Source organism: Microcaecilia unicolor, chromosome 1 (genome assembly GCF_901765095.1).
Source record: "Microcaecilia unicolor chromosome 1, aMicUni1.1, whole genome shotgun sequence".
Taxonomy (NCBI): Eukaryota; Metazoa; Chordata; class Amphibia; order Gymnophiona; family Siphonopidae; genus Microcaecilia; species Microcaecilia unicolor.
Window position 1 is genome coordinate 542,261,259 of NC_044031.1, and position 23,444 is coordinate 542,284,702.

Genomic DNA, 23,444 nt, shown 5'->3' on the forward strand with positions numbered 1-23,444 from the left:
GCTGCACCAGACAGGCTGTCAGAGGAGCTGCATAAAATGGACCACCAAGGCAGCTGTGCAATAATGGCAAGAGTAGCTGTTTCATTACAGTCAAGAGCAGTTGAGCCATATAGGCGGACAAAAGAACTGTGCCATACAGGCTACCAAAGGAGCGGAATAATGTTGCCAGAACAACTGAGCAACCGTGTAATTCAGGCATCCAGAGCCAATTAACAGCCAAGACAGCCAGGGTAGCAAAGTAACCAAAGCTGACAGCAGCAATAGAAACAACAGTAATAATACATCTCTTTTCCTATTAGTGATATAGTTCTTGATGCACCAAATTTTGTTAATAGCTTTACCAACTTTCTGACACACCAGTTGGGTTAAATGAAAATTGATGATTCCGAAGACTCCTTTCTGTTTGGTGACTGCTAGTTATTCACCTCCACAAAAACAATGCCTCTTTATTTATGCATCCCAAATGCATTTTATTTGGATTAAAGTGCATTTGTCAAAGCACAGACAATTTTTTCAATTTTTTTTAATCACTTTCTACAGTACAAGCCCCAACCATGTCCATGTGCATCATTTTTCAACTCTGCATATAACCCATAAATTGTTGGGTGCAAGAGTTGGGGGTCAAGGCAGCAAAGGCCTTGGAGGAGAAGGCAGTAGTAAAGTTTTCAGCCTTATGTTTTAACATTTTTATTGATGACACAGCAAAAGGAAAAAACACTTTCCTTACATAAATTCAATTATACAAATATATCCAAGTAAATCATTTGCTACTAACCATCATCAAACTTTTAAACTTTTTATCCCCCCTCCCCCGTCCATGTTGTAATTCGACAATTTACCATTTTATTTAGGACATTCCCAAAAATACAGATGCCACCGTCTATAGGTGCTCAATGCTAACTCTTGCTGAGGATATACTCGCCACGTGTATAGTATCGCAGGACATCCTCATCCTTTTTACCATTATATCCCCATCCCATCCTTTTCTCTTATATGTCAGTCTTCAAGCTAGCACTTAGTCCAAAGTTACCAACCCATCTGTGGTATGTGAACAAGCATAGGCCGCATCTTATGTGTCCGAACCTTATGTAACACAACATGTAACAACCCCCTTTGGAAGTTTTCAGCCTTAAAGTGAACTGAGGAGCAGATGGAAAAATCTTTGGCTATCATCTGGGCCAGGAGAACCGAGGAAACTGTAATAGAAAAGTATAGGAGGGGAGGTAGAGGGTGAGAAAGAGAAAGAGAGAACTTGGCCTACCACAGATCCCTGTGGCACCCACTGGTCACGTTTCCTTCGTCAGAGTGGTCCTCAGTGATTACTACCCTCAGAAACCCATTGCTTACACAACTTTTCACGTAATTCATTATTGCTTTTTCAAATCACACCTTGGCTAGCTTGTTCACCAATCTTGTATGTGAAACAGAGTTAAAGACTTAAATGCACACAGGCCACATCTAATGCATCCCTGGGTCTCCCTCAAAAACAGTAAAATATTTTATCTGTGACTGAGTACAGTCAGAAAAGGTGGAAATTAAGAGAGACCAGGCTAAAGTAATTTTTCTTCTCCAACCAGCGCAACTAGAGATATTCTTTTAACTCACGGAGAGAAGGGAAAATTAGGTTCTTACCTTGGTAATTTTCTTTCCTTTAGTCATAGCAGATGAAGCCATTACGTATGGGTTATGTCCATCAACCAGCAGGGGAGATAGAGAGCACTCAAACTTTCACAGTGCCCTCTTGGCCAGCTAGCTCCACTGCCTCTTCAGTATTTGAAGCTTCCAAAGCAGTATGGCAAACCGCAATGGGAATCACAAGAGCTTTCCTCACAGCGAACGATGGCCCATCACAAGGGCATGAACTCATAAAGGAGGGAATGCACATCCTCCTGGAGGGAATAAACTCATCCTCCTTATTGTATAAGTGGAGGGGAACACACGCGCCTCCTGGAGGGAATCACACATCCTCCCAACACACTGGAGAGAATGAACTCATCCTCCTATTTATAGAACTGGAGGGGAACACACGCGCCTCCTGGAGAGAATCAACACATCCTCCAAAAAAAACCATGCTGGAGGGAATGAACACATCCTCCTAAATTTAAACTGAACATGAATCCTGAAGATTGTTTTCCAACTTTCTCCCAAGGAAGGAACTTCAGGAAATTACAACAGAACCTGAAAAACAGATTCACAGCATACAGACAATCATACAGGGAGGGCTCATGGCTTCATGTGCTATGACTAAAGGAAAGAAAATTACCAAGGTAAGAACCTAATTTTCCCTTCCTTGTCATCAAGCAGATGATGCCATTACGTATGGGATGTAACAAAGCAATCCCTAGATAGGGTGGGAACAAGCCACACCACGCGCTAGCACTTGTGCACCAAAACGCGCATCCCTCCTGGCAGCCACATCCAGCCTGTAATGTCGGGCAAAGGAGAGCTTAGAAGCCCATGTTGCTGCACTGCATATCTCTTGAAGAGAGAGTGCTCCAGTTTCAGCCCAAGAGGAAGAAATCGCTCTAGTAGAATGTGCCTTAAAGGCTACAGGCGGAACCCTGCCGGCCAGCAGATAAGCTGAAAAGATAGTTTCTTTGAGCCAGCGGGCAATAGTGGCTTTAGACGCTGGAGACCCTCTGCGAGAACCGGATAGCAAAACAAACAGATGATCAGAAGTCCTGAAAGAGTTAGTAACTCGCAGATACTGCAGCAGAGTCCTGTGCACATCCAAAAGGTGCAGCTGCCCAAAAGATTCTGGAAACTCTTCCTCTGAAAAAGAGGGCAAGAAAATAGGCTGGTTTAAGTGAAAGGCTGAAACCACCTTAGGCATAAAGGAAGGCACAGTCCGAACCGTGACTCCGGACTCTGAAAATTGCAGAAATGGGTCTCTACAGGACAGCGCCTGGAGCTCTGACACCCGTCTCGCCGAGGTAATGGCCACCAGAAAAACGGCCTTCAGTGTCAAGTCTTTCTCCGATGCTCGCCGAAGCGGCTCAAAAGGAGATGCCTGCAGGGTTTTCAAAACTATCCCCAGGTTCCAAGCTGGACAGGGTGCTCGCACTGGAGGTCGGAGCCGAAGCACCCCTCTAAGAAACCGTGCCACATCTGGGTGAGCAGCCAAAGACACGCCTTCCACCTTACCACGAAGGGAGGCCAACGCTGCCACCTGCACCCGCAGGGAATTATAGGCCAAGCCTTTTTGTACACCTTCCTGCAAAAAGTCCAGAATCGGCGAGACAGGAGCCCGCATTGGAACAATGGCTCTGGAAGCACACCAAGACTCAAACAGGCACCAAATCCTGGCATAAGCAACGGAAGTGGACCGCTTGCGGGCTTGCAGGAGAGTGGAAATAACTTTATTGGAATAACCTTTATCCCTCAATTGCGCCCTCTCAATAGCCATGCCGTAAGACCAAAACGGCCGGCGTCCTCCATGGCTACCGGTCCCTGAGTCAACAGGTTCGGTACCAGAGGTAACGGCAGAGGAGCCTCCAGGAGCATCTGTCGGAGGTCTGCATACCAAGGTCTCCTTGGCCAATCAGGGGTGATGAGGACCACTTCTCCTGGGTGCAGCCGAATCCGCAAGAGCAGGCGCCCTATCAAGGGCCATGGGGGAAACACATAAAGTAGACCTTAAGGCCAGGGTTGAGCCAAGGCATCCAACCCCACCGAGCGAGGATCTCTCCGTCTGCTGAAGAAGCACGGGACTTTGGTATTGGCACTTGTCGCCATTAGATCCATCACGGGCTTGCCCCATTTGGCACAGATCTGCAGAATATTTCGTCTGCCAGATTCCATTCTGCTGGATCAATCTGATGCCTGCTCAGATAATCGGCCTGCACATTGCTCTGACCTGCAATATGAGCTGCCGACAGACACTGAAGATGCAGCTCGGCCCAGTGGCAAATCAGTTCGGCCTGCGTGGCTAGTGCTCTGCACCTTGTTCCGCCTTGTCGATTTATATAGGCCACCGTTGTCGTGTTGTCCGACATCACTCTGACAGCCAATCCTTCCAGGGTCACTTGAAAGGCCAGAAGCGCCTGAAACACCGCTTTCAACTCTAGGCGGTTGATGGACCACTCCGACTCCTCGGGTGTCCATAGACACTGGGCATGCTTCCCCTTGCAGTGTGTGCCCCAGCCCTTCAGGCTGGCATCTGTTACCACTAGGCACCAAACGGGGAGCGTCAGCGGCATTCCTCGCTGCAGCATGCTGTCCGAGAGCCACCACTCCATGCTGAGACGGGCCGCAGGGAGCCAAGTAAGTCTGCATTGGTAATCCTGAGAAATAGGAGACCATCTCCGGAGTAGGGAATACTGTAGAGGTCTCAGGTGCGCTCTCACCCAGGGTACCACTTCCATCGTGGCTGTCATCGATCCCAGCAGCTGCACAATGTCCCAAGCTCGCGGGCGGGGCATCCTCAGGAGCAGACGGACCTGATTCTGAAGCTTGCACCGCCTTAGCTCGGGTAGGAACACATAGCCCGAGACTGTGTCGAACCTGGCCCCCAAAAACTCTAGAGATTGTGAAGGGGACAGGTGACTTTTGGCCATATTGACGACCCAGCCTACAGATTGCAGTACTGAGACCACTCTGGCTGTAGCTTGTAAGCTCACTGTTGCAGAGTCTGCTCTGATGAGCCAGTCGTCTAGGTACGGGTGAACCCTGATACCTTCTCGCCTGAGAAAAGCAGCTACTACCACCATTACCTTCGAAAAGGTTCGGGGAGCTGTGGCGAGGCCAAAAGGCAAGGCCCTGAACTGGAAATGTTTTCCCAACACCGCAAACCTCAAAAACTTCTGGTGCGGGGGCCAAATCGGTATGTGCAAGTAAGCTTCTTTCAGGTCTAGAGACGTGAGAAACTCTCCTGGCTGAACCGCCGCAATGACGGAGCGCAGGGATTCCATGTGGAAATGCCGCACTCTCAGGGACTTGTTCACTTCTTTTAAGTCCAGAATAGGGCGAAAGGACCCACCTTTTCGCGGCACCACAAAGTAGATGGAGTATCGGCCGCAGCCTTGCTCGGCGGGAGGCACCGGGGTCACTGCCCCTAACTGAATCAGACCTTTTAAAGTCTCCTCCACCGCCGCCCGTTTGACGGCAGAACCGCATCGGGACTCCACAAACACGTCTCTTACTGGGGCGTTGAATTCTATTCTGTATCCATCTCTGATCAGGTCCAGAACCCACTGATCTGAGGAAATCTTGGCCCACTCCTCGACAAAGAGGGAAAGCCGTCCTCCGATGACAGGCATCGAGGAGAGGGCCGGCGCACCATCATTGAGAGGGTCGCCCCTGAACTCCTGGTCTTGAGCCACCGGCTGCGGAACGTTTGTCCGAGCGAAAGGAGTTCCTCTGCTGACCACGGGCACGTGAAGTGAACCCAGCAGAACGCCCCGGGCGGTACCTTCTAGCTTCACGGAAGCGAGGTCTGTACGAGGAGTGGACCGCCTGGCCCTTAGAGGAAGGCCTCTGCCTATCTTCGGGCAAGCGCTGGGGTTTTGGATCACCCAGGCCTTTCACAATTTTCTCTAACTCCTCACCAAATAGGAGAAGTCCTTGAAAGGCAACTTCACCAACCTTTGCTTAGAGGCCATGTCCGCTGCCCAGTGTCGTAGCCACAGACGACGGCGAGCTGCCACTGCTACTGCCATTTGTTTAGCCGAAGCTCTGACAAGGTCATAAAGGGCATCAGCCAGAAAGGACAAGGCCACCTCCATCCGCGGAGCCACATCCAAGAAGGGCTCCGCTCCATCTCCGGGCTGAGCCACTGCCTGTTGCAGCCAAGCTAGGCAGGCTCTCACAGCATAACAGCTGGGTGCAGACGCCCGAACAGTGAGACCTGCAATTTCAAAGGACCGTTTCAACGCTGTTTCCAGCCTACGGTCTTGAACATCCTTCAGGGCAACACCTCCTTCAACAGGGAGGGTAGTTCTATTTGTCACCGCAGTGACTAGGGCATCCACTGTAGGCATTTGAAAACGAGCAATATGTCCCTCACGCAGAGGGTATAACTGCCCCATAGCCCTGGAAACTCTCAAAGGTCCCTCGGGGTCAGCCCACTGAGCCGAAACAAGCTCTAGGATGGAGTCATGCAAAGGGAAGGCCCGAGCAGCTTTCTTGGTACTAGCCATCCTGGGATTACTCGAGGAGGCCATGCCACTGTCAGGATCTTCAATCGAGAGGGCCTGCAGGGTATCTGAAATAAGCGCTGGCAGCTCATCACGGTGGAAAATCCTCACCGCGGAGGGATCATCCAGATCCTGTGGTAAATCCGCACCTGACTCTGGTTCCTCAGACCAAGTACGTCTGTCAGAGTTCTCCGAATCCTCACACCCCGACCACGGGGGGGAAAAAGGTGCACCACAATCTGAAGGGGAATTAACCCTTCTGCGCTTATCTTTAGGCCAAGCATCCGGGAAAAAAGCCTCACTGGGCAGTCCCAGGCCAGAATCCATCGGGGGGGCAATCAGAGGAGCCTCAGGCGACCCTTGAGGAAGGGCTCTTTTCATCATGTATGCTTTATGCAGCAAAAGCACAAAATCCGGGGAGAAAATCTCACCCTGGGCACCCAACTCCTGTCCGGTGCTAGCCACTCCTGAAATAACCTCATCTCGTGTGCCCCACCCGGCTCAGGTCTCTCCGTGTCCACGGAGGCCGCGCCATGCGGTGTAAGCAAAATGGCGCCCGCTGCCAGCTCAGAGCGGGAAGAAACATCGCTCGCCATGCTCGGGCCGGCTCCTACGCCAATACAGCACGATTTACAGAGCCCTGCTGCTGATTTGCGCTTGCCACAAGTGGAACAGCGCTTTACATTGTCCGCAGCCATCGCCGAAAAACGGCGGTTAAATCCAAAATGGCGGTTTCACGCCAAAATCGCCCCGATCGCGGGCCCACCCTGGAGGAGTTGGAAAACACTCTTACCTCGAAGGATCTAGTGTACAACTATGATCCTGCTGAAAATCAGGTCAAAAACCTCTGTTCCAGCGTCTCTGCGTTTAAAAACGCGACGCGACTTTTTTTTTTTTTTAAGCTGTGAGGAAAGCAGAGGTATTGAAGACTCCGGAGGCTCAGATGAGTGGGAAAGGGCGAACCTATATGCCTGCATCCACTGTTGGTGGGTAAGGACAGGGAAAGCAAGGCAATATGTCCACATCCACAGAGGTATGGGTAAGGCAGGGAAAGGGCTAACCTATGTGCCTTTAAAGTGAAGCTGCTATAGCCTCCAACACCCCGGTTAACAACTGGCAAGCCAGGAACCACCTCCCGGCAGATTTTTCTGGAGCTCGAAGAAGCTGCAGCCACCCTGCTAGGGGAGATAGAGAATACTGAAGAGGCAGTGGAGCTAGCTGGCCAAGAGGGCACTGTGAAAGTTTGAGTGCTCTCTATCTCCCCTGCTGCTTGATGACAAGGAACCTCAAATGTCAAATCAGAAAGCTGCAGGTTCAAATCCTAAGGTCACCAATTGGAAAATAAGCTGTCTCATTATGGGAGTGCTTTAGTGACTGTCAGAACTTCATACTAAACTATCAGATCAAGAGAATTAAAATCCATGGTAGACATTGCCCTTTTCAGGGCAGGTATTATTCATCTGGATTTAGCTCACAACTTTACAATGGTAGCTCATCACAAGTTACATTCAGGTACAGTAGGTACTTCCCTATTATCAAGAGATCAGCAATCTCAGTTTGTACCCGAGGAAATGAAGAATAAAATGATTTGCCCAAGGACACAAGAAGCATCAACAGGATTTGAACTCTAGCTTCCCTGGTTCTAAGCCTGCAACACTGACCACCGGCCTATGCATTTTCCCCCTACTTTAACCTTATACACACACACTGCATATTGCAGTCTTCAAAAGTACATTTAATTTAGTGATGTGTAAACAGCCAGATTTATTAAACTGCTTAGTAAATCAGACCCTGTCTCACAATTTAAGGTACAATTCACCACTGCAGAGCAGGATATCTTAATGTGATTAATTATTCTAAAATAAGCAAATCATTCTATACATGGAACAAAACCCAGAACACCAAAGCAGACTAGAGTCAAGATTCTTTATTAAAAAAGTCCCAAGGTGGCCACCAAAATGGCTACATCTGGGGTATCATAAAAACACTAAAAGTTAATATAATATGAATATTTAAAATATAGATATCAATAAAATACCGACATAAGAACTTGCACATAAACTTAAAAAACAACATGCAATATAAAATTATTCTTAACAAAATGCCATAAAGAATACAGATAACAATTAGAAAAAAACTCTAAAAAGACATTAAAATATGTGTAATTGTGCCAAACCACTGAACATAGTAAAGGAAGCCATACAAAGATATTCTCAACAAATCTAAATGTAATACATATGAAAGGATTCATACTTCAACCACAGTGCATATGTGCATAAATGTTCTTTGGCCTAAAATGGTACACATACCTAACCAGGAGATATAAACAGAGCATTGCACAATAAGCAGAAACACTTCCAAGACTGTCCGATCAATAAAACAAAACACAAATGACCAAAACTGAACAGCTCCAAACAATCTAATCTAAACATACAATCAAAAAACAGGAGGGATTTTAAACCATAGTTAATCACAAACAGTTCCCAAAAGTCATGAAACAGATCAGCAGAGCAATAGCATCTCGCCTTATTTCTCACAATGTGAAGCCTGGAATCAGTCATACTGAAAAAAAAGGGGGCTGTTTTATACAGATATTTTGGAGGTCAAAGTTGAATTTAGGAATAGTTAATCCCCAAAATAAAACTCAACAGCAATTATATAGATCAAAGTGCTGCTTTGCAGTATACCGCAAAAAGAAGAAACACATCTTAAAAAACAAAACTGAAAATGGAAGCCCCATCAAAAATTACGTTTTTCATCACAATTACAAAAATGGAAAACGAACATAAAATCTTAAACAACGATGCACGCCCTCCATATAAAAAAAACAGTTTTTTATGTTCTGTAAAGTGTTTCTATGACACCCCTGATGCAGCCATTTTGGTGAAATGTGGCCACGTTGGACTTTTTTAATAAAGAATCTTGGGACTTTTTGAATAAAGATCCTTCTGGACTGTAGTCTGCTTTGGTGTTCTGTATTTGGAACTTTCTGTGGACTTGAAGAGCCTCTGTGCTGCTCATGGAACAAAATCTTGCACCCATCAATACATACAAATACCTACTATACAAAACCTTTACATTTCAGTCACTCAGCAGACAGCTCTTACCTTCCCAACCTGTCGAACACTGTAGCACTTGGCTTGCTGACATTGTTGAAAAACAGGTCCAACTGAAATGAATGTGGTGATGTCTCCCTGAAAGAAAAACAAACTGAGATGATTAACCATTTAATAAAAAAAAAAAAAAAAAAAAAGCTGAAATTCTGAGACTATTTCAAGAGACAAAACCCTAATGTCAATATAAAAACCCAACCTATCCGAATTCTACTATTACCCGGTCCTCTACTACTTGGAAATACTTGGAAAGCAAACCACTAACAAAATTACTCTCAAAGCTGCAGGGAGCTTAAACTCAAGAATGTTAGAGATCTAACACCACAGCAAAACCCACAAAAAAAGTGAAAGGCCTGGAAGGCTTCCAAAAAAATGCTATGCACTGCAGGAGGAAACAGAGAAGGAAAGTGTGTCTCTAAAAACCATTAAGAAGAAACAGACACACTTTAGTTTATTTAAAATGTAGGCAGAAATGTCTACTTGTGATTAGCTAGAGGCCAGGAAGAATAAATGAAGGTCTGACAATAATGAAGCTGTATGTACAACCCAGTGGCTCTCAGCATTTCTTCTGTTGTAACACACCTGACAATGTTTGTGTGGGTGGCATACTGAACACTACAATTCATAAATGATCAAACAAAACAATGTTCTAAATATCTGTCATGAACACAGGTCAGCGAGCCCTTGGACCGCAGCCTGAGCTACGACCGACTAGTCTCCCGGGCTGACACAAGGCAGAAGTCAAGGCAAGGTGATCCCAGGCAAGAACCAAAGCAAGGCTAGAACTGACTGGGCAAGGCAAGGCAAGACACAACAGGACAAGGTAAGATAGATGAGGCAGGGACCACATCCAGACGAGGCAAGGAAAAAGCAAGGCAGTGGGGCAATCACTGGAACCCAGACAGGACACGGTAAACAAGAAACTAGGCTAAAAATGGGTGCAGACAGGGAAGACGAGGGCAAGGCAAGACCTGGATCCAGACAGGAATGAACAAGACAAAGAGCAAGACAAACAAGACTAGGACTAGACGCTAAAGGCTAAGCAAGGCAAGATCTAGGCAAGACAGGGCTACTTGGGGCATGAACGAGAGTCCAAGGCAAGGCAAGACTAGCAGGGTCCAAGACAAGGCAAAGTCTGGAGGTTGAGCAGGGCTGGAGCTTGGCAGGAACTTGGAGACAAGGCAGGGCTACAGCTTGGCAAGGCAGGTGAGGCTGGGGGCAAGGCAAGGCAGGAGTAGGAGCAGGAACACACACAAGGCAGAAACATCATGAAAGCAAGGCCCCAAAAGGAGATGTTGAGAAGGCCTTGAACAGAGTCCTGCACACCCTAAAATAGTGCTCTGCTGTAGAAGTCACAGAAAGGCACTTCCCAATGACTCTCAAAAACCCAACTGGGCTGTGGCCCTCAAGGACCGAAGTTGCCCACCCCTGCTCTACAAAGATTTGGGGGCACACAGTGAAACTAGTAAGTGATAAATTTAAACCAAATTGGAGAAAATATTTCTTCACGCCACGTAATTAAACTCTGGAATTCACAGTCAGAGAATGTGGTAAAATAAGTTAACTTAGCAGGGTTTAAAAAAAGGTTTAGACACATTCCTGAAAGAAAAGGCCATAAGCCATTAAGATGGACTTGAGAAAATCCAGCGATTACTGTTGGGATAAGCAGCACAAAAACTCTTTTAGGATCTCTCCCGGCAGTGTAGTATAGTAAGTAAAAATATTGTCACTTTTACTTGTAAAGAAGTACAGGAAATATTTGTTAATAATTTTACCAATTTTCACTATTTTTACTCAGTTATATCTGATGCTTGCAGTTAAAAGTAAAAGTGGAAGCTAGATGTAAATGACGATTCCTCGGTAAACAAAATGAAATGGCAAAATCTAGAACAGGATTTTGCTATTACAAGCCTCATCACACAAACAGTGAATCATTTCATCTTAAATTTTGCTGTTCAGTGAATATAGCCTATGAGAACAGTGGACTTGCCTGTGTTTGTTAAACAGAGTGAAACGGGTAAATGTGAATCTAGTGTTTACTCTTTCAAAAATTAGAAAGACTGAACAGATTGATTTGGTTTGTTTGGGGTAATAAGCATCTTAGAATACTGCGCAGAATTCTATATAGACACAAGAAACAGGGTGACCTTGGGATACCAAATTTAGGTTTATATCATCAGGCAGCACAAGTCCGGGCTGCTGTTGAACGGTATCAGAATCACTCCCATAAATTGGGGATTGGGACTGAACAGGCCAGGGCAGGTTCTTCTCCTTTGTCCTCTTTGATGTGGCTACTTCATCAAGACAGGAAACTAGCTTCTACTACTTGTTTTACTACCCATTATATCATTTGGGTCTAGGATAATATGGGGGACATCCAAAGACTTTCATATGTCTCGACTTTCTCCAATATTGGATAATCCCCTTTTCCCACTGGGTCTGACTTCTACCACTTATAAACACCGGGCCTGGTGTGGTTTACTTACGTCAGCTTTTTGAAGACACTGATGTGATTCCCTTTGAAGATTTGGCACGGGACTATCAGTTGGTGAATACTGATCGTTATGCTTATTTGCAACTCATGCACTTCTTATTGGCAGGAACCATTAAAACGAGAATTGTGCAAGAGGCTACCTTCTTGGAAGACCTTTCTGAGGATTTCAGATACACTTGCAAATTCATCTCTGTTTTGTATCATTATCTTCAAGATAAAATCCTGCTCAATTTGGCTCACAGGTCTAAATGGAAAAGGGAACTGGATGTCTGCTATGGGGAGCATGACTGGATGACCATGGAAGTTGCACTGCCAAAACTGTCTAGGGCGGTGCGGTTCCAGGAAATGGTCTTAAAATTATGTACAGGTGGTACATGACCCCTGTCCAACTGCACCACGTTTCCTTCAGTTTCTTTGCAGTGTTGGACTGGGGGGAGGGGGGGGAGGGTACCATGAGGCATATGGTGGCTGTGCCCTAAAATTTGAGTTTCCTGGAAAGCAGTGCAATACAGGTTGCAGATCTGGCTTACAGTTTTGATTCTGTGGGACCCCAGGATTTTCTTACTCAATAGGACAGTTCCTGGTCTGTTCCAATAGCAGCAACATCTTCTCCTACACTGCCTTAATGTTGCCTGCCTTACCTTGGCCTTCGCTTGGAAGTCTCCTGATATGCCCCCAGTTTAAAAATGGATAACCAAATTTTGGTACAATTGTAATATGGAAAAGATTTCAGCTCAAGTCTCTGCTAAATGTTTGGACAAATGGGAACGTGTCTGGAGGCTTTTTCTTCGTCATTGTGTATGACTTGTGATACAATGTTTTAATAGTTTGGGTTGTATGGTCTGATGGTATTCAAAACTTTTCTTACTGTCCTGGGGGGGGATGTTTATAACTTGACACTAAAATTTATTAAAACTTAAGGTATATTAAGCTACATTTTATGGGAGGTTTCTGTTTATTAAGTTTTGTTCTATGGGATTTTTATCTGTTTCACTGCCCGTCTTGTTTTACTTATTTGAGGAGCCGGCATAACATGAAACAGATATGGTGGACTGTTGAGTTAGTCACCGAGCACACAGCACCTGTATTGTGATGCATACTAATGACTGGAGGTGGCGTATTTGAACAGCCAACGGAGGTTTAATGGACATACAGAGTTTGTCCATGAAGAACAGTCATCCAGCGTTTATGTGGAAACATTTTCACTGCGTCCATGCGGAAGGCGTGGCGTTTGTAGGAAAAGGACCATTTTGCTGGCAGGACTGAGTTTTGATTATTTGAGTATGATATAATGTATAAGCATGGCAAAACATATGCACAATACGAAACAGTATAAGTATGCAGTTTAAAATGTAAAATCAACTGTTTTGTATTTAAATTAAATACAGGTGTGCAAGGTGAGCGGAGGAGTGAATGTGTGAGGTTTTAATAGTAGGCAGCAGTGCTAGTGAGGTTAGCGGGCACTGCAATACAATAAAATGTTTTTGTGATAAAGAAAAAATACTGGAGTCTTTGTGTAGTCGATATTAAAAGTGACTCGAATTAAAAAGAGTAATCCCCTGATTAGTAATTTTACTTATTTGTTACCTCAATTTAAAAAAAAAAAGTACAAAGACTAAGGGACTCTCCATGAAGTTACTTAGTAGCAAATTTAAAACAAATAGGAGAAAATACTTTATCACTAAACGAGTTCTGGAACTCACTGGCAGAGCAAGTAGTAAAAGCAGTTAATGTAGCTAGGTTTAAAAAAAATTCCTGGAAGAAAAAGTTAGACCTGGGGAAAGCCACTGCTTATCCCTGAGTTTATGCAGCATGGAATCTTGCCACTTTTTGGGACTCTGCCAAGTACTTGTGACCTGGACTGGCCACTACTGAAAAAGAAGAGACTGGGCTAGATGGACCCTTGGTCTGACCCCATAGGACAGCTCTAATGGTCTTTTATCATATGCTGAAAGAACAAGGGATGTTCCACATATCTGCTTCAGTAGTCAATTCAACCTGCAACTGAGGAAGACGAGTAAAGACAATCCTTGAACTTCCTGAAGGAGAGTGTCAGAAGACCATAAAAATTTGTAGAAGACTTTGGGATATCTTTATTTCATGTTTACATTTACAAAACTTTGCTATACAACCTTATCTGACTAGCAGTAGAAAAACAAAACCGAAAGGAACGAGAAAGCTCAGAATTTTCCATTAGTTTCCAAGCTCTGCGACAGCTACCTTGTCCCAGAACCATGTGATGATGTCATCTACTTATGTAGAAGATTCAGGTCTTCCGTGTTTGAGATGATATCCTAGATTTTCTGCTAGTGCTCTTTTAACTACTTGCTCTGTACCAAAGAAAATCACCTCCTCCAATCTTTTTGTATGAACTATTTCTGAACATCTTTAATTTAAATATAGAGTTTGTGGGATAAAAATAGCAGTACACAAGCTCCTTATGGGGATCCACATAATTGTACGTAGCCTCTTAATATTCTCTTTAGACTTCTGACCTGTTTCCTGCTGCACCAGAGGTATTACTGCAGACTGTAGGGACCCTTCCAGTGATGCCTCAGTGCTGAAGCTAAGGGTGGGCATGTTTTCCTCCTCTTTGGAGAGGAGAGGTCCACTACTGTTCTAAGATGCTTCACTCTATTACATCTGTCAGGTGTGTCCTCCCGTACTTACCCATAAGCACGATTCTCAGGTAAGCTGCTATGCACTTTCACCCCAGGAGGGATGACACGAACTTCATTAATGTAAACCACACAAGGAAAACGAACAACATCCACGTTGCTGCTTTGCTAAAATAAGAAAATCAGAGGAGGAAAAAAAACATTCAAAATTAGCTTTGGAAACACTGACTTTCTCTGGCTTAATACAAGACTGTAGCCTTCCCCCCCCCCCCCCCCCCCCCCGCAAATAAATGCATATTCGTATCGTTATCACCTGTGTAACAAGGCACCATTAGACCCCCTTGTCATCCCCAGATCTCCACACACCCTGTCAGGCTTATACTCTCTCAGAAAGGAAGGCACCCTCCTAGCTATATCACTTACTGCCAGACACCACAGTAAGATCACCATCTTATTAAATCTATACATTACTGGTGCAACAGGGTGAATTATATACAGCACAAACTATAGAATGCTGCAACATAAAAGAGGCAACAAAAAAAAAAAAGTAATGCTGTCTAATAGATGCATACTACAGTAATTTTCAAAGCATGATACAATATTTAGGAATGTATTCTATGCAACATTTTAACATCCCACAGTGGTTGTGAACTGCAAATGAAACAGGTGTCCATACAATGTAACTGTTGCCATATGCACAGTGAATAAAAGGTTAGATGAATAGGAGCCTAGAAGAGATCTTCAAGAAGGTAAACACTTTTTTTTTAACATAAACTTATACCCTCTTTCCAACAGATGCTCAAGATGGCGTGCACGTTTTTAATAAAATTTTGTTGCCTCTGTTGATAGGATGAGAGCTGAAAGCACACGCCAATAGTGCCTCCCTGCTGTGTTCTGCAGAGATAAAAAAGTTACATGCAAGAAAAAGCACTCCACAAACAGTAATATTTATATTAAAGAGTATCCCATCAACGTTTATACCTTCAATTTTTTTTTTACCACCACCAACCCATAATGTACATTTCACCAAATCAGATTTCAATCTGAGAGAGACTATCTTCCCTATATAGAATCAATATAGACTGGGAGAATAAATTTACAACTGTACCAATAACTGAATCCTCAAAACTGAAGTACATACCAAACTCTTAAAAAAAAAAAAAATCACACATACACACTAATCACACAAACTAAACCACATCAAAAATTATTAAGTGAACATGAAAAGTGCTCAGTTCAATGTACAGTCAACCAAATGAAACCAACTAAAAGAGAACCATCATAGCACCAATCAAGTTTTCATATGGGCACCCAAATGCCCCCATGTGTGAAAGGTCAATACAGCTATATATTCACTAAGCAAAACATGAACCTCAATAAATCAACATTATAAATATAACATTTTTTTAAATCACTATTTTAATGTCCATGTTAATGTATTCAATGCTTCAAATAAATGACCTTTCAACTGCGTAAGTGTTCTTTAGTGCTGTAGCAGTCTCCTCCAATACAGTTCAAAAATATTCACAGTGTAACCCACACAAAAAAAATAGACTCAAATGACCTCCATTTCCTCAAATCAGTCCTTTCATATCAGCTTCAACAAGAGGAAATCTCCAAATGTTCACACAGCAAAAGAGAGCTCATTGCCTTTTGCCATGTGTAATTTGGAGATCCTGCTGGATGTGTAGATTTTCTCCTGATGAAGCTGATGGGAAACAGAGGACTGATTTAAGGAAATTAAGCACATTTTAGTCTATTTTTGGTTGTGTAGGTTACACTGTGAATATTTTTGAACTGTACTGGAGGAGACTGCTACAGCACTAAAGAACACTTACTTAATGCAGTTGAAAGGTCATTTATCCGAAGCACTGTATGCATCAACATGAACATTAAACAAAAAAAACAAAAAAAAAAAACACTACTTATTTTAATGACTAAACTGGCTACCAATCCAGGCTCAAGTTAAGTGGTCTGTATAATTTTTAAATACACTTCGAGGATTCAGTCCAAATTATTTTTCATACTCTCGAAGAAGCCTAGCCTCCAAGCATTTATCAAGTTGACATCATTGTTTCTTAGAAATTCCTAGTAGAGGAATTAACAAATTTTTTTATTCCTCTTTTTTATTCCAAGCAGCCAATTCATACTTAAGACAAATTTTTTATCCGAGAACCCTGATTACTATGCCACACTAGAGGTGCGTTACTGTTTTTATATTGCACTAACCATGTAGACGCCTTATTCTTATGGGCACCTACACATGGTACCAGAAGATTGAAGGCTGGCGAATGTAATGCTGATTTTTTAAAAAGTTTTCAGAGGTGATCCGAGAAATTATAGACTGGTGAGCCCGACGTCGATACCAGACAAAATGGTAGAGACTATTGTAAAGAACAAAAAGGAGTGGAGTGGCCTAGTGGTTACAGCACTGGTCTTGACATCCAGAGGTGGCCGGTTCAAATCTCTTCGGGCAAGTCACTTAACCCTCTATTGCCTCAGGAACAAACTTAGATTGTGAACCCTCCAGGGACAGGGAATTACCCAGTGTACCTAAATGCAACTCACCATGAGCTACTGCTTAAAAAGGTGTGAGGAAGATCCAAATCAATAAATAAATAAAATTACAGAGCATATTCAAAAGAATGGATTAATGAGACAAAGCCAACATGGATTTAGTAAAGGGAAATCTTGCCTCACCAATCCACTACATTTCTTTCTTTGAAGGGGTGAGCAAACATGTGGATACAGGTGAGCCAGTTGATACTGTACATCTGGATTTTCAAAAGGCATTTGACAAAGTACCTCATGAAAGACTCCAGAGGAAATTGGAGAGTTATGGGATAGGAGGTAGTGTTCTATTGCAGATGAAAACCTGGTTAAAAGATAGGAAACAGAGTAGGGTTATATGGTCAGTATTCTCAATAGAGAAGGGTAGATAGTGAGGTTTCCCAGGGGGGCTGTGCTGGGACTACTGCTTTTTAACATATTTATAAATGAGGATGGCAGTAACTAGTGAGGTAATTAAATCTGATGACGACACAAAGTTATTCAAAGTTGTTAAATAGCAAGAGGATTGTGAAAATTCTAAAGACCTTACAAGACTGGGAAACTGGGCATCCAAATGGCAGATGCTCTTTAATGTGAGAAAGTGCAAAGTAATGCATGTGGGAAAGAGGAACCTGAACTATAGTTATGTGATGCAAGGTTCTACTTTAGGAGTCACTGACCGGGAAAAAGATCTAGATGTCATCGTTGATGATACGTTGAAACCCTCTGCTCAGTGTGCAGCAGCGGTGAAGAAAGCAAATGTTAGGTATTATTAGGAAAGGAATGGAAACAAAATGAGGATGTTACAGCCTTTGTATCGCTCCATGGTGCAACCGCACCTCGAATATTATGTGCAATTCTGGTCATCGCATCTCAAAAAAGATATAGAGGCATATTTTCAAAGCACTTAGCCTTCCAAAGTTCCATAGAAACCTATGGAACTTTGGAAGGCTAAGTGCTTTGAAAATATGCCTCATAGTGGAATTAGAAAAGGTACAGAGAAGGGCGACAAAAATGATAAAGGGGATGGGACAACTTCCCTATGAGGAAAGGCTGAAGTGACTAGGGCTCTTCAGCTTGGAGAAAAGATGACTGAGGGGAGATATGATAGAGGTCTATAAAATAATGAGTGGAGTGGAACAAGTAGAAGTGAATCACTTGTTTACTATTTCCAAAAATACTAGGGGATAGGGGGCATGCAATGAAGCTACAAAGTAGTACAATTAAAACAATCCTGAGAAAATATTTCTTCACTCAACGGGTAATTAAACTCTGGAATTCATTGCCAGAAAACGTGGTGAAAGCAGTAAGCTTAGTGGGGTTTTAAAAAGGTTTAAATAGCTTCCTAAAGGAAAAGTCCATTGACCATTATTAAAATGGGGAAGATCCTCTGCTTGTTTCTAGGATGGGCTGCATAGGATGTATTGTAATGTTTTGGGATCTTGTCAGGTGCTAGTAACCTGGATTGGCCACTGCTGGAAACAGGATGCTGGGCTTAACTGACCTTCATTCTGTCCCAGTATGGCAACGCTTGTCTACTTATATACATGATTAGTGCATGTTAAATTTTAGTAAAGTGCCCTTAGTTTTCATAGTGCTCTGAAAACATTTTTTTGCAAAGTATTATGTTAGCGATAATCAACAGGCAGATGATCAAAAGCCCCACGCTGTTCCAAACAGCACTCTAAAAATAGCATTGGAACAGCACGGGGTCTTACCACACCTATGATCAGAGATAATTGCAAGCAAATTTAAGCATGCAATTCTCTCTGATCATGGAGTAGAAGTGCGGGAGGATTGTGCATGAAATCCTCCGGCACTTGTTTGACAGGTCTGGGCTGTCAAAATCTCAGACCTGTCAAACACAGGGGATGGAGGTCCATGGGACCATCAGACCCCAACTACCCCACCCAAGCCAAGCGAAACAGGGGCTGGAGGCCCGGCAGACCTCCGGTCCCCCTGACACCCCCCGACACAGGTTCTGGGGGGGGCTAGAGATCCGGTGGGTCTCCAGTCCCCCATAACCCCCCCCAATGTCCCTGGTGGCCCAGTGGGCCGTGGGTAAATCCCCCCTCCCTGTGATCTAGCAGCCCTTCCCCACTCCCCTAACTGCAGTTGCAGGAGGGAAGTGGCCTCCCTCCTCTTCCATCGGCACAGCTTGGAAAATGGCAGCGCCCAGCCCTGACTAGTGCATCCTGCATGCGCTGGGTGGGTCTTCACACCATATAAGGGACCGTAAATGGTGTGAAGCCACACCCAGCGCTAGGATGCATTGGGCAGGGCTGGGTGCCACCATTTTCCAGTCGGCAGGTAGGGGGTGGGGAAGGGCCGCTAGACCACCAGGTGGGGGGGGGGATTTACCCGTGGCCCACTGGGCCCCCAGGGACATCGGTGGGATGCTGGGGGGGAATTAGGGGGGCTGGAGATACAGTGGATCTCCAAACCCCCTGAACCTGTGTCAGTGGGGGTTGGGTCGGGGTTCCTGCAGGGGGCTGCTGCATTGGGGGTAATTGGGCTAGCTACCATGCAAATGCATGCTGGACAGGGCTCACCATTCCTCCCCAATGGTCTGCAAACCCTAACGCCTGCTCCGAGCTGGCATAGGGTATGACGCAGCTAGCACACCAAATCATTGGGGATGAATAGGTTTAGCCCTGTTTTGTATACATTTGCATACTAGTTGCGTTCAGAGCCCACGAGCAAGTTGTTTCACGCATGTGGGGGCTCTGATCATGGGGCGGTAGCAAATGCAGGCGCTAGTATGACGCTAACAGCCTCTAGCACCTGCGTTTGCTTCTGATCATTGGCCCATAAGTGCTGTTTTATCACTTTGATGTTGTAGCTTCTTATGTAGGCATCAGTCTCATTATTTGTATGTCACTTAGAGCCTAAAATTAAGGACTGCGACTAAAAAATGCAGAGAACAGAACAGAATGTGCTCACGCACCCCATAAGAAGGGAAAAGGGAGATGCCAGACTATAGGAATGGGGGTACAAAAAGAAAATGGAGATGCCAGCAAAAAAAAACCTCCCTCAACATTCTGGCATCTCATTTTTTCCTTCCTACTGCTAGACTGCCTTCCAATGGGGTGGGTGGGCACATTCTGTTCTATTCTCTGCATTTTTAGTCAACCAGTCCTTAATTTCAGGTTCTAAGTGACGTACAAATAATGAGACTGATGGGAAGAATCCACCTTAGAAGTCAGTACTCAAGAAAAAGATATAGATGTCATTGTAGAATATACACTGAAATCTTCTGCCCAGTGTGTGGAGGCAGACAAAAAAAGCAAACAGGGTGCTAAGAATTATTAGGAAAGGGATGCAAAATAAGACCAAGAATATTATAATGCCTCTGTATCAATCCATGGCGCAACCTCAAATGAGTACTGCATTCAATTCTGGTTGCCATATGTCAAAACAGATATAGCGGAATTAGAAAAGGTTCAAAGAAGAGTGTCCAAAATGATAAGGAGGATAGAATAAGGAGCATATGAAGAAAGGCTAAAGAGGTTAGGGCTCTTCAACTTGGAAGAGACAACTGAGGAGGATATGATTGAGGTCTTAAAAATTCTGAGTGGTATAGAATGGGTAAAGGTGAATCAAGATATAAAATGAACTTCTTAGCATTTAGCGCATACTAAGCTTTAGTAAAAAGGCCCCTTAGTCTGATACATTTTCCAGTTCTGCCCTGAAAAGGTTGGCATATTGTGGTGCCATCCTGGTGACCATAATTAGTAGATAAATGTCACTACTGAAGCAGAAGTAGTTGTAAGTTAGGATAAATTTGATTAATTCTGTAATAGCTCCCGATGTATACTGATGGTCCAGGGTAAATGCGTTTAGAAATTTTAAATACACAGTTATTATCAGATAAAATAAAGCGAGTAGGAACAGATTATAGAAAAACAAAACAGTTCCCAAAATATGAACAGAGAAGGAACCCACTCTACTTAAATATCAAGAAATGTACTAAATAAAACTTCATCAAAAAATGGAGAAAGATCTTGGGGAAGAAAAGGGCTCTCATAACGACCATAATGGTTCACAGAGGCCACCTTTAATCCCTGTTGTAAAAAAAACTCCATTATTATAAACAAAGTAGCATTTACTTCTCATCTTAGTGTCCCATAAACACATTAAATAGTTTCAATACATCTGAGCATAAAATTTCAAAACCATAATCAAGAGACTTTAATTAAATGACTTAGGAACCCATTTTCATCACATAGAATTTCTGTGCGTATCAACATTCATATCACAATAGGGGCCACCATTTTGCTACTGAAAGCTTTGTCAGGGAAAAATATAAACACACTCCACATTTTCCAAGACAGCTAAAAGGATTTTCTTTGCAGACAGCAACTTTCTGTTGCCCAGCTACGTCATACACAGTTATGTCATTCTGTATGGGGAATGTTGCTGTAGTGATTCTACATCCACTGTGACCAGGCGAGTGCCAGGTGGTCGCTGCTTAATGTCTTTTTAATTTGTGCATAATGAGGCATATTTTCAAAGCACTTAGCCTTCCAAAGTTCCATAGAAACCTATGGAACTTTGGAAGGCTAAGTGCTTTGAAAATATGCCTCAAAGTCTGTGGTGTCTACTTTGAAGCTGTTTGTTTTGTGTACTAGGGGTTTAAGGATCCCCTCTATAAGTCCAAATATTTCCTCTGTGAATGATCGTACTGGCACAATCTGCCAGGTTTGTCATCTTAGACGGTACACAGAACATATATATACTAGTAAAAAAGCCCCGTTTCTGATGCAAATGAAACGGGGGGCTAGCAATGTTTTCTTCTGTGTGCATGTGGGAGTGTGTGTGTCCCTGCCCTCTCTCCCCTCCCCCCTCTAAGTCCTTCAGTAAAAAAGCCCTGTTTCTGATGCAAATGAAACGGGGGTGCTAGCAAGGTTTTCTTCTGTGTGCATGTGGGAGTGTGTGTGTCCCTGCCCTCTCTCCCCTCCCCCCTCTGAGTCCTTCACTGTTACAGAGCCAGTGATTTGATTTCGTGCTCTGCTGTTTTCCTTCACTGACTGTTTGTGTTACAGAGAGGGCGAGGCAGACACTCATGGGGAAACCGGATATCTCTCCCCCTTCACACTTCCGTCTGGAGGCTTCATAGAACGTTGGTGCTGCCTTTTATATAGAGAGATATATAGCCAGCTTAACCTATGGACCAGGTGAGGCTCTGGCCCAGGGCGCCAGAAATAAAGGCCGCCAAATGCCTGAGCATGTGATGTCACTAGCCCTATAGGTTAAGATGGCCCACAGCTTACCTTGCAGCGTTGTGTGTGCAGGGAAATAAGAGCCAGCAATCCACTTCCTCTCTCTGCCTTTAATGGCAGTTTGCCCCTCCCAAACACAGGCAGCATTTCATCTAACACTATACGCATCAACCCTGGCCTCTTTCATCTGCCATGTCCCAGCCAGTCCTTTAACATAACTTCCTGTTTCCACAGGGGCACAACAGAAGGAAGGCAGAGAGGCTGATGCAGATAGCATTAGGTGAAACACTGTCGGTATTCAGGAGGGGAAAACTGCCTTTAAAAGGTAGGCCGTGGGGGGGTGGGGCACACCAATGGGAGTGTGCCAAACCAAACGTTGGCTGAGGGGAATACAGTCCCATGAGACGGCCCTGTATATATACATATATATCACCAACCTTCTTCCACCTGATGATGATACCCTTAGCTAAATTACTAGCCAATCAAAACCTCAACCCCTACATATATGAAGATGTCACGATTTATATCCCGTTTACACATGATCTAAATGAAAATCACCAACAAGATCAACCAAAGCCTCCAAATCATGCACTCCTGGGTGGATGCATTCCAGTTAAAACTTAACGCAGAAAAAACACAATGTCTTGTACTCACCTCACAGCATAATACAAGCAACTTCACCACTATAACCACACCAAACTTCTCTCTCCCTGTCTCAAACAATCTAAAACTTCTTGGAGTTACCATTGATCGAAACCTTACACTCGACACCGACGTGAAGAATACAACGAAAAAGATGTTTCACTCCATGTGGAAACTCAAAAGAGTAAAACCTTTCTTCCCAAGATCTATTTTCCGTATCCTGGTACAGTCAATGGTATTAAGTCACCTGGATTATTGCAACGCACTGTACGCTGGCTGCAAATAACAGACCAATAAAGAAACTCCAAACAGCCCAGAATACCGCCGCCAGACTCATATTTGGAAAACCAAAATATGAAAGTGCAAAACCCTTAAGAGAGAAACTTCACTGGCTCCCACTTAAGGAACGGGTCGCGTTCAAGATCTGCATAACTGTACACAAAATCATCCACGGAGACGCCCTGACCTACATGCTAAACCTTGTGGACCTACCTTCCAGAAATGCCAAAAGATCATCCCGAAAATTTCTTAATCTACACTTCCACAGCTGTAAAGGACTAAAATACAAACTTATACATGCAATTTCCTTCTCTTACATGAGTACACAGATGTGGAATGCACTACCAACTGACCTGAAAACTATCAACGAAATATCTAACTTTCATAAATCC

At 44.0% G+C, this 23,444-nt stretch overlaps 1 protein-coding gene across 1 annotated transcript in view; it reads right to left on the minus strand.

The window, feature by feature from the left end:
- VIRMA (vir like m6A methyltransferase associated) overlaps window positions 1–23,444 on the minus strand; it is a 341,503-nt gene that overhangs the window by 310,114 nt on the left and 7,945 nt on the right. The window contains exons 2-3 of the mRNA XM_030216723.1: window positions 14,412–14,527; window positions 9,242–9,328 (exon numbers count right to left, since the gene is read on the minus strand). Coding sequence (XP_030072583.1) covers window positions 9,242–9,328; window positions 14,412–14,527 — 203 coding nt within the window. The remainder of the gene's footprint in view (window positions 1–9,241; window positions 9,329–14,411; window positions 14,528–23,444) is intronic.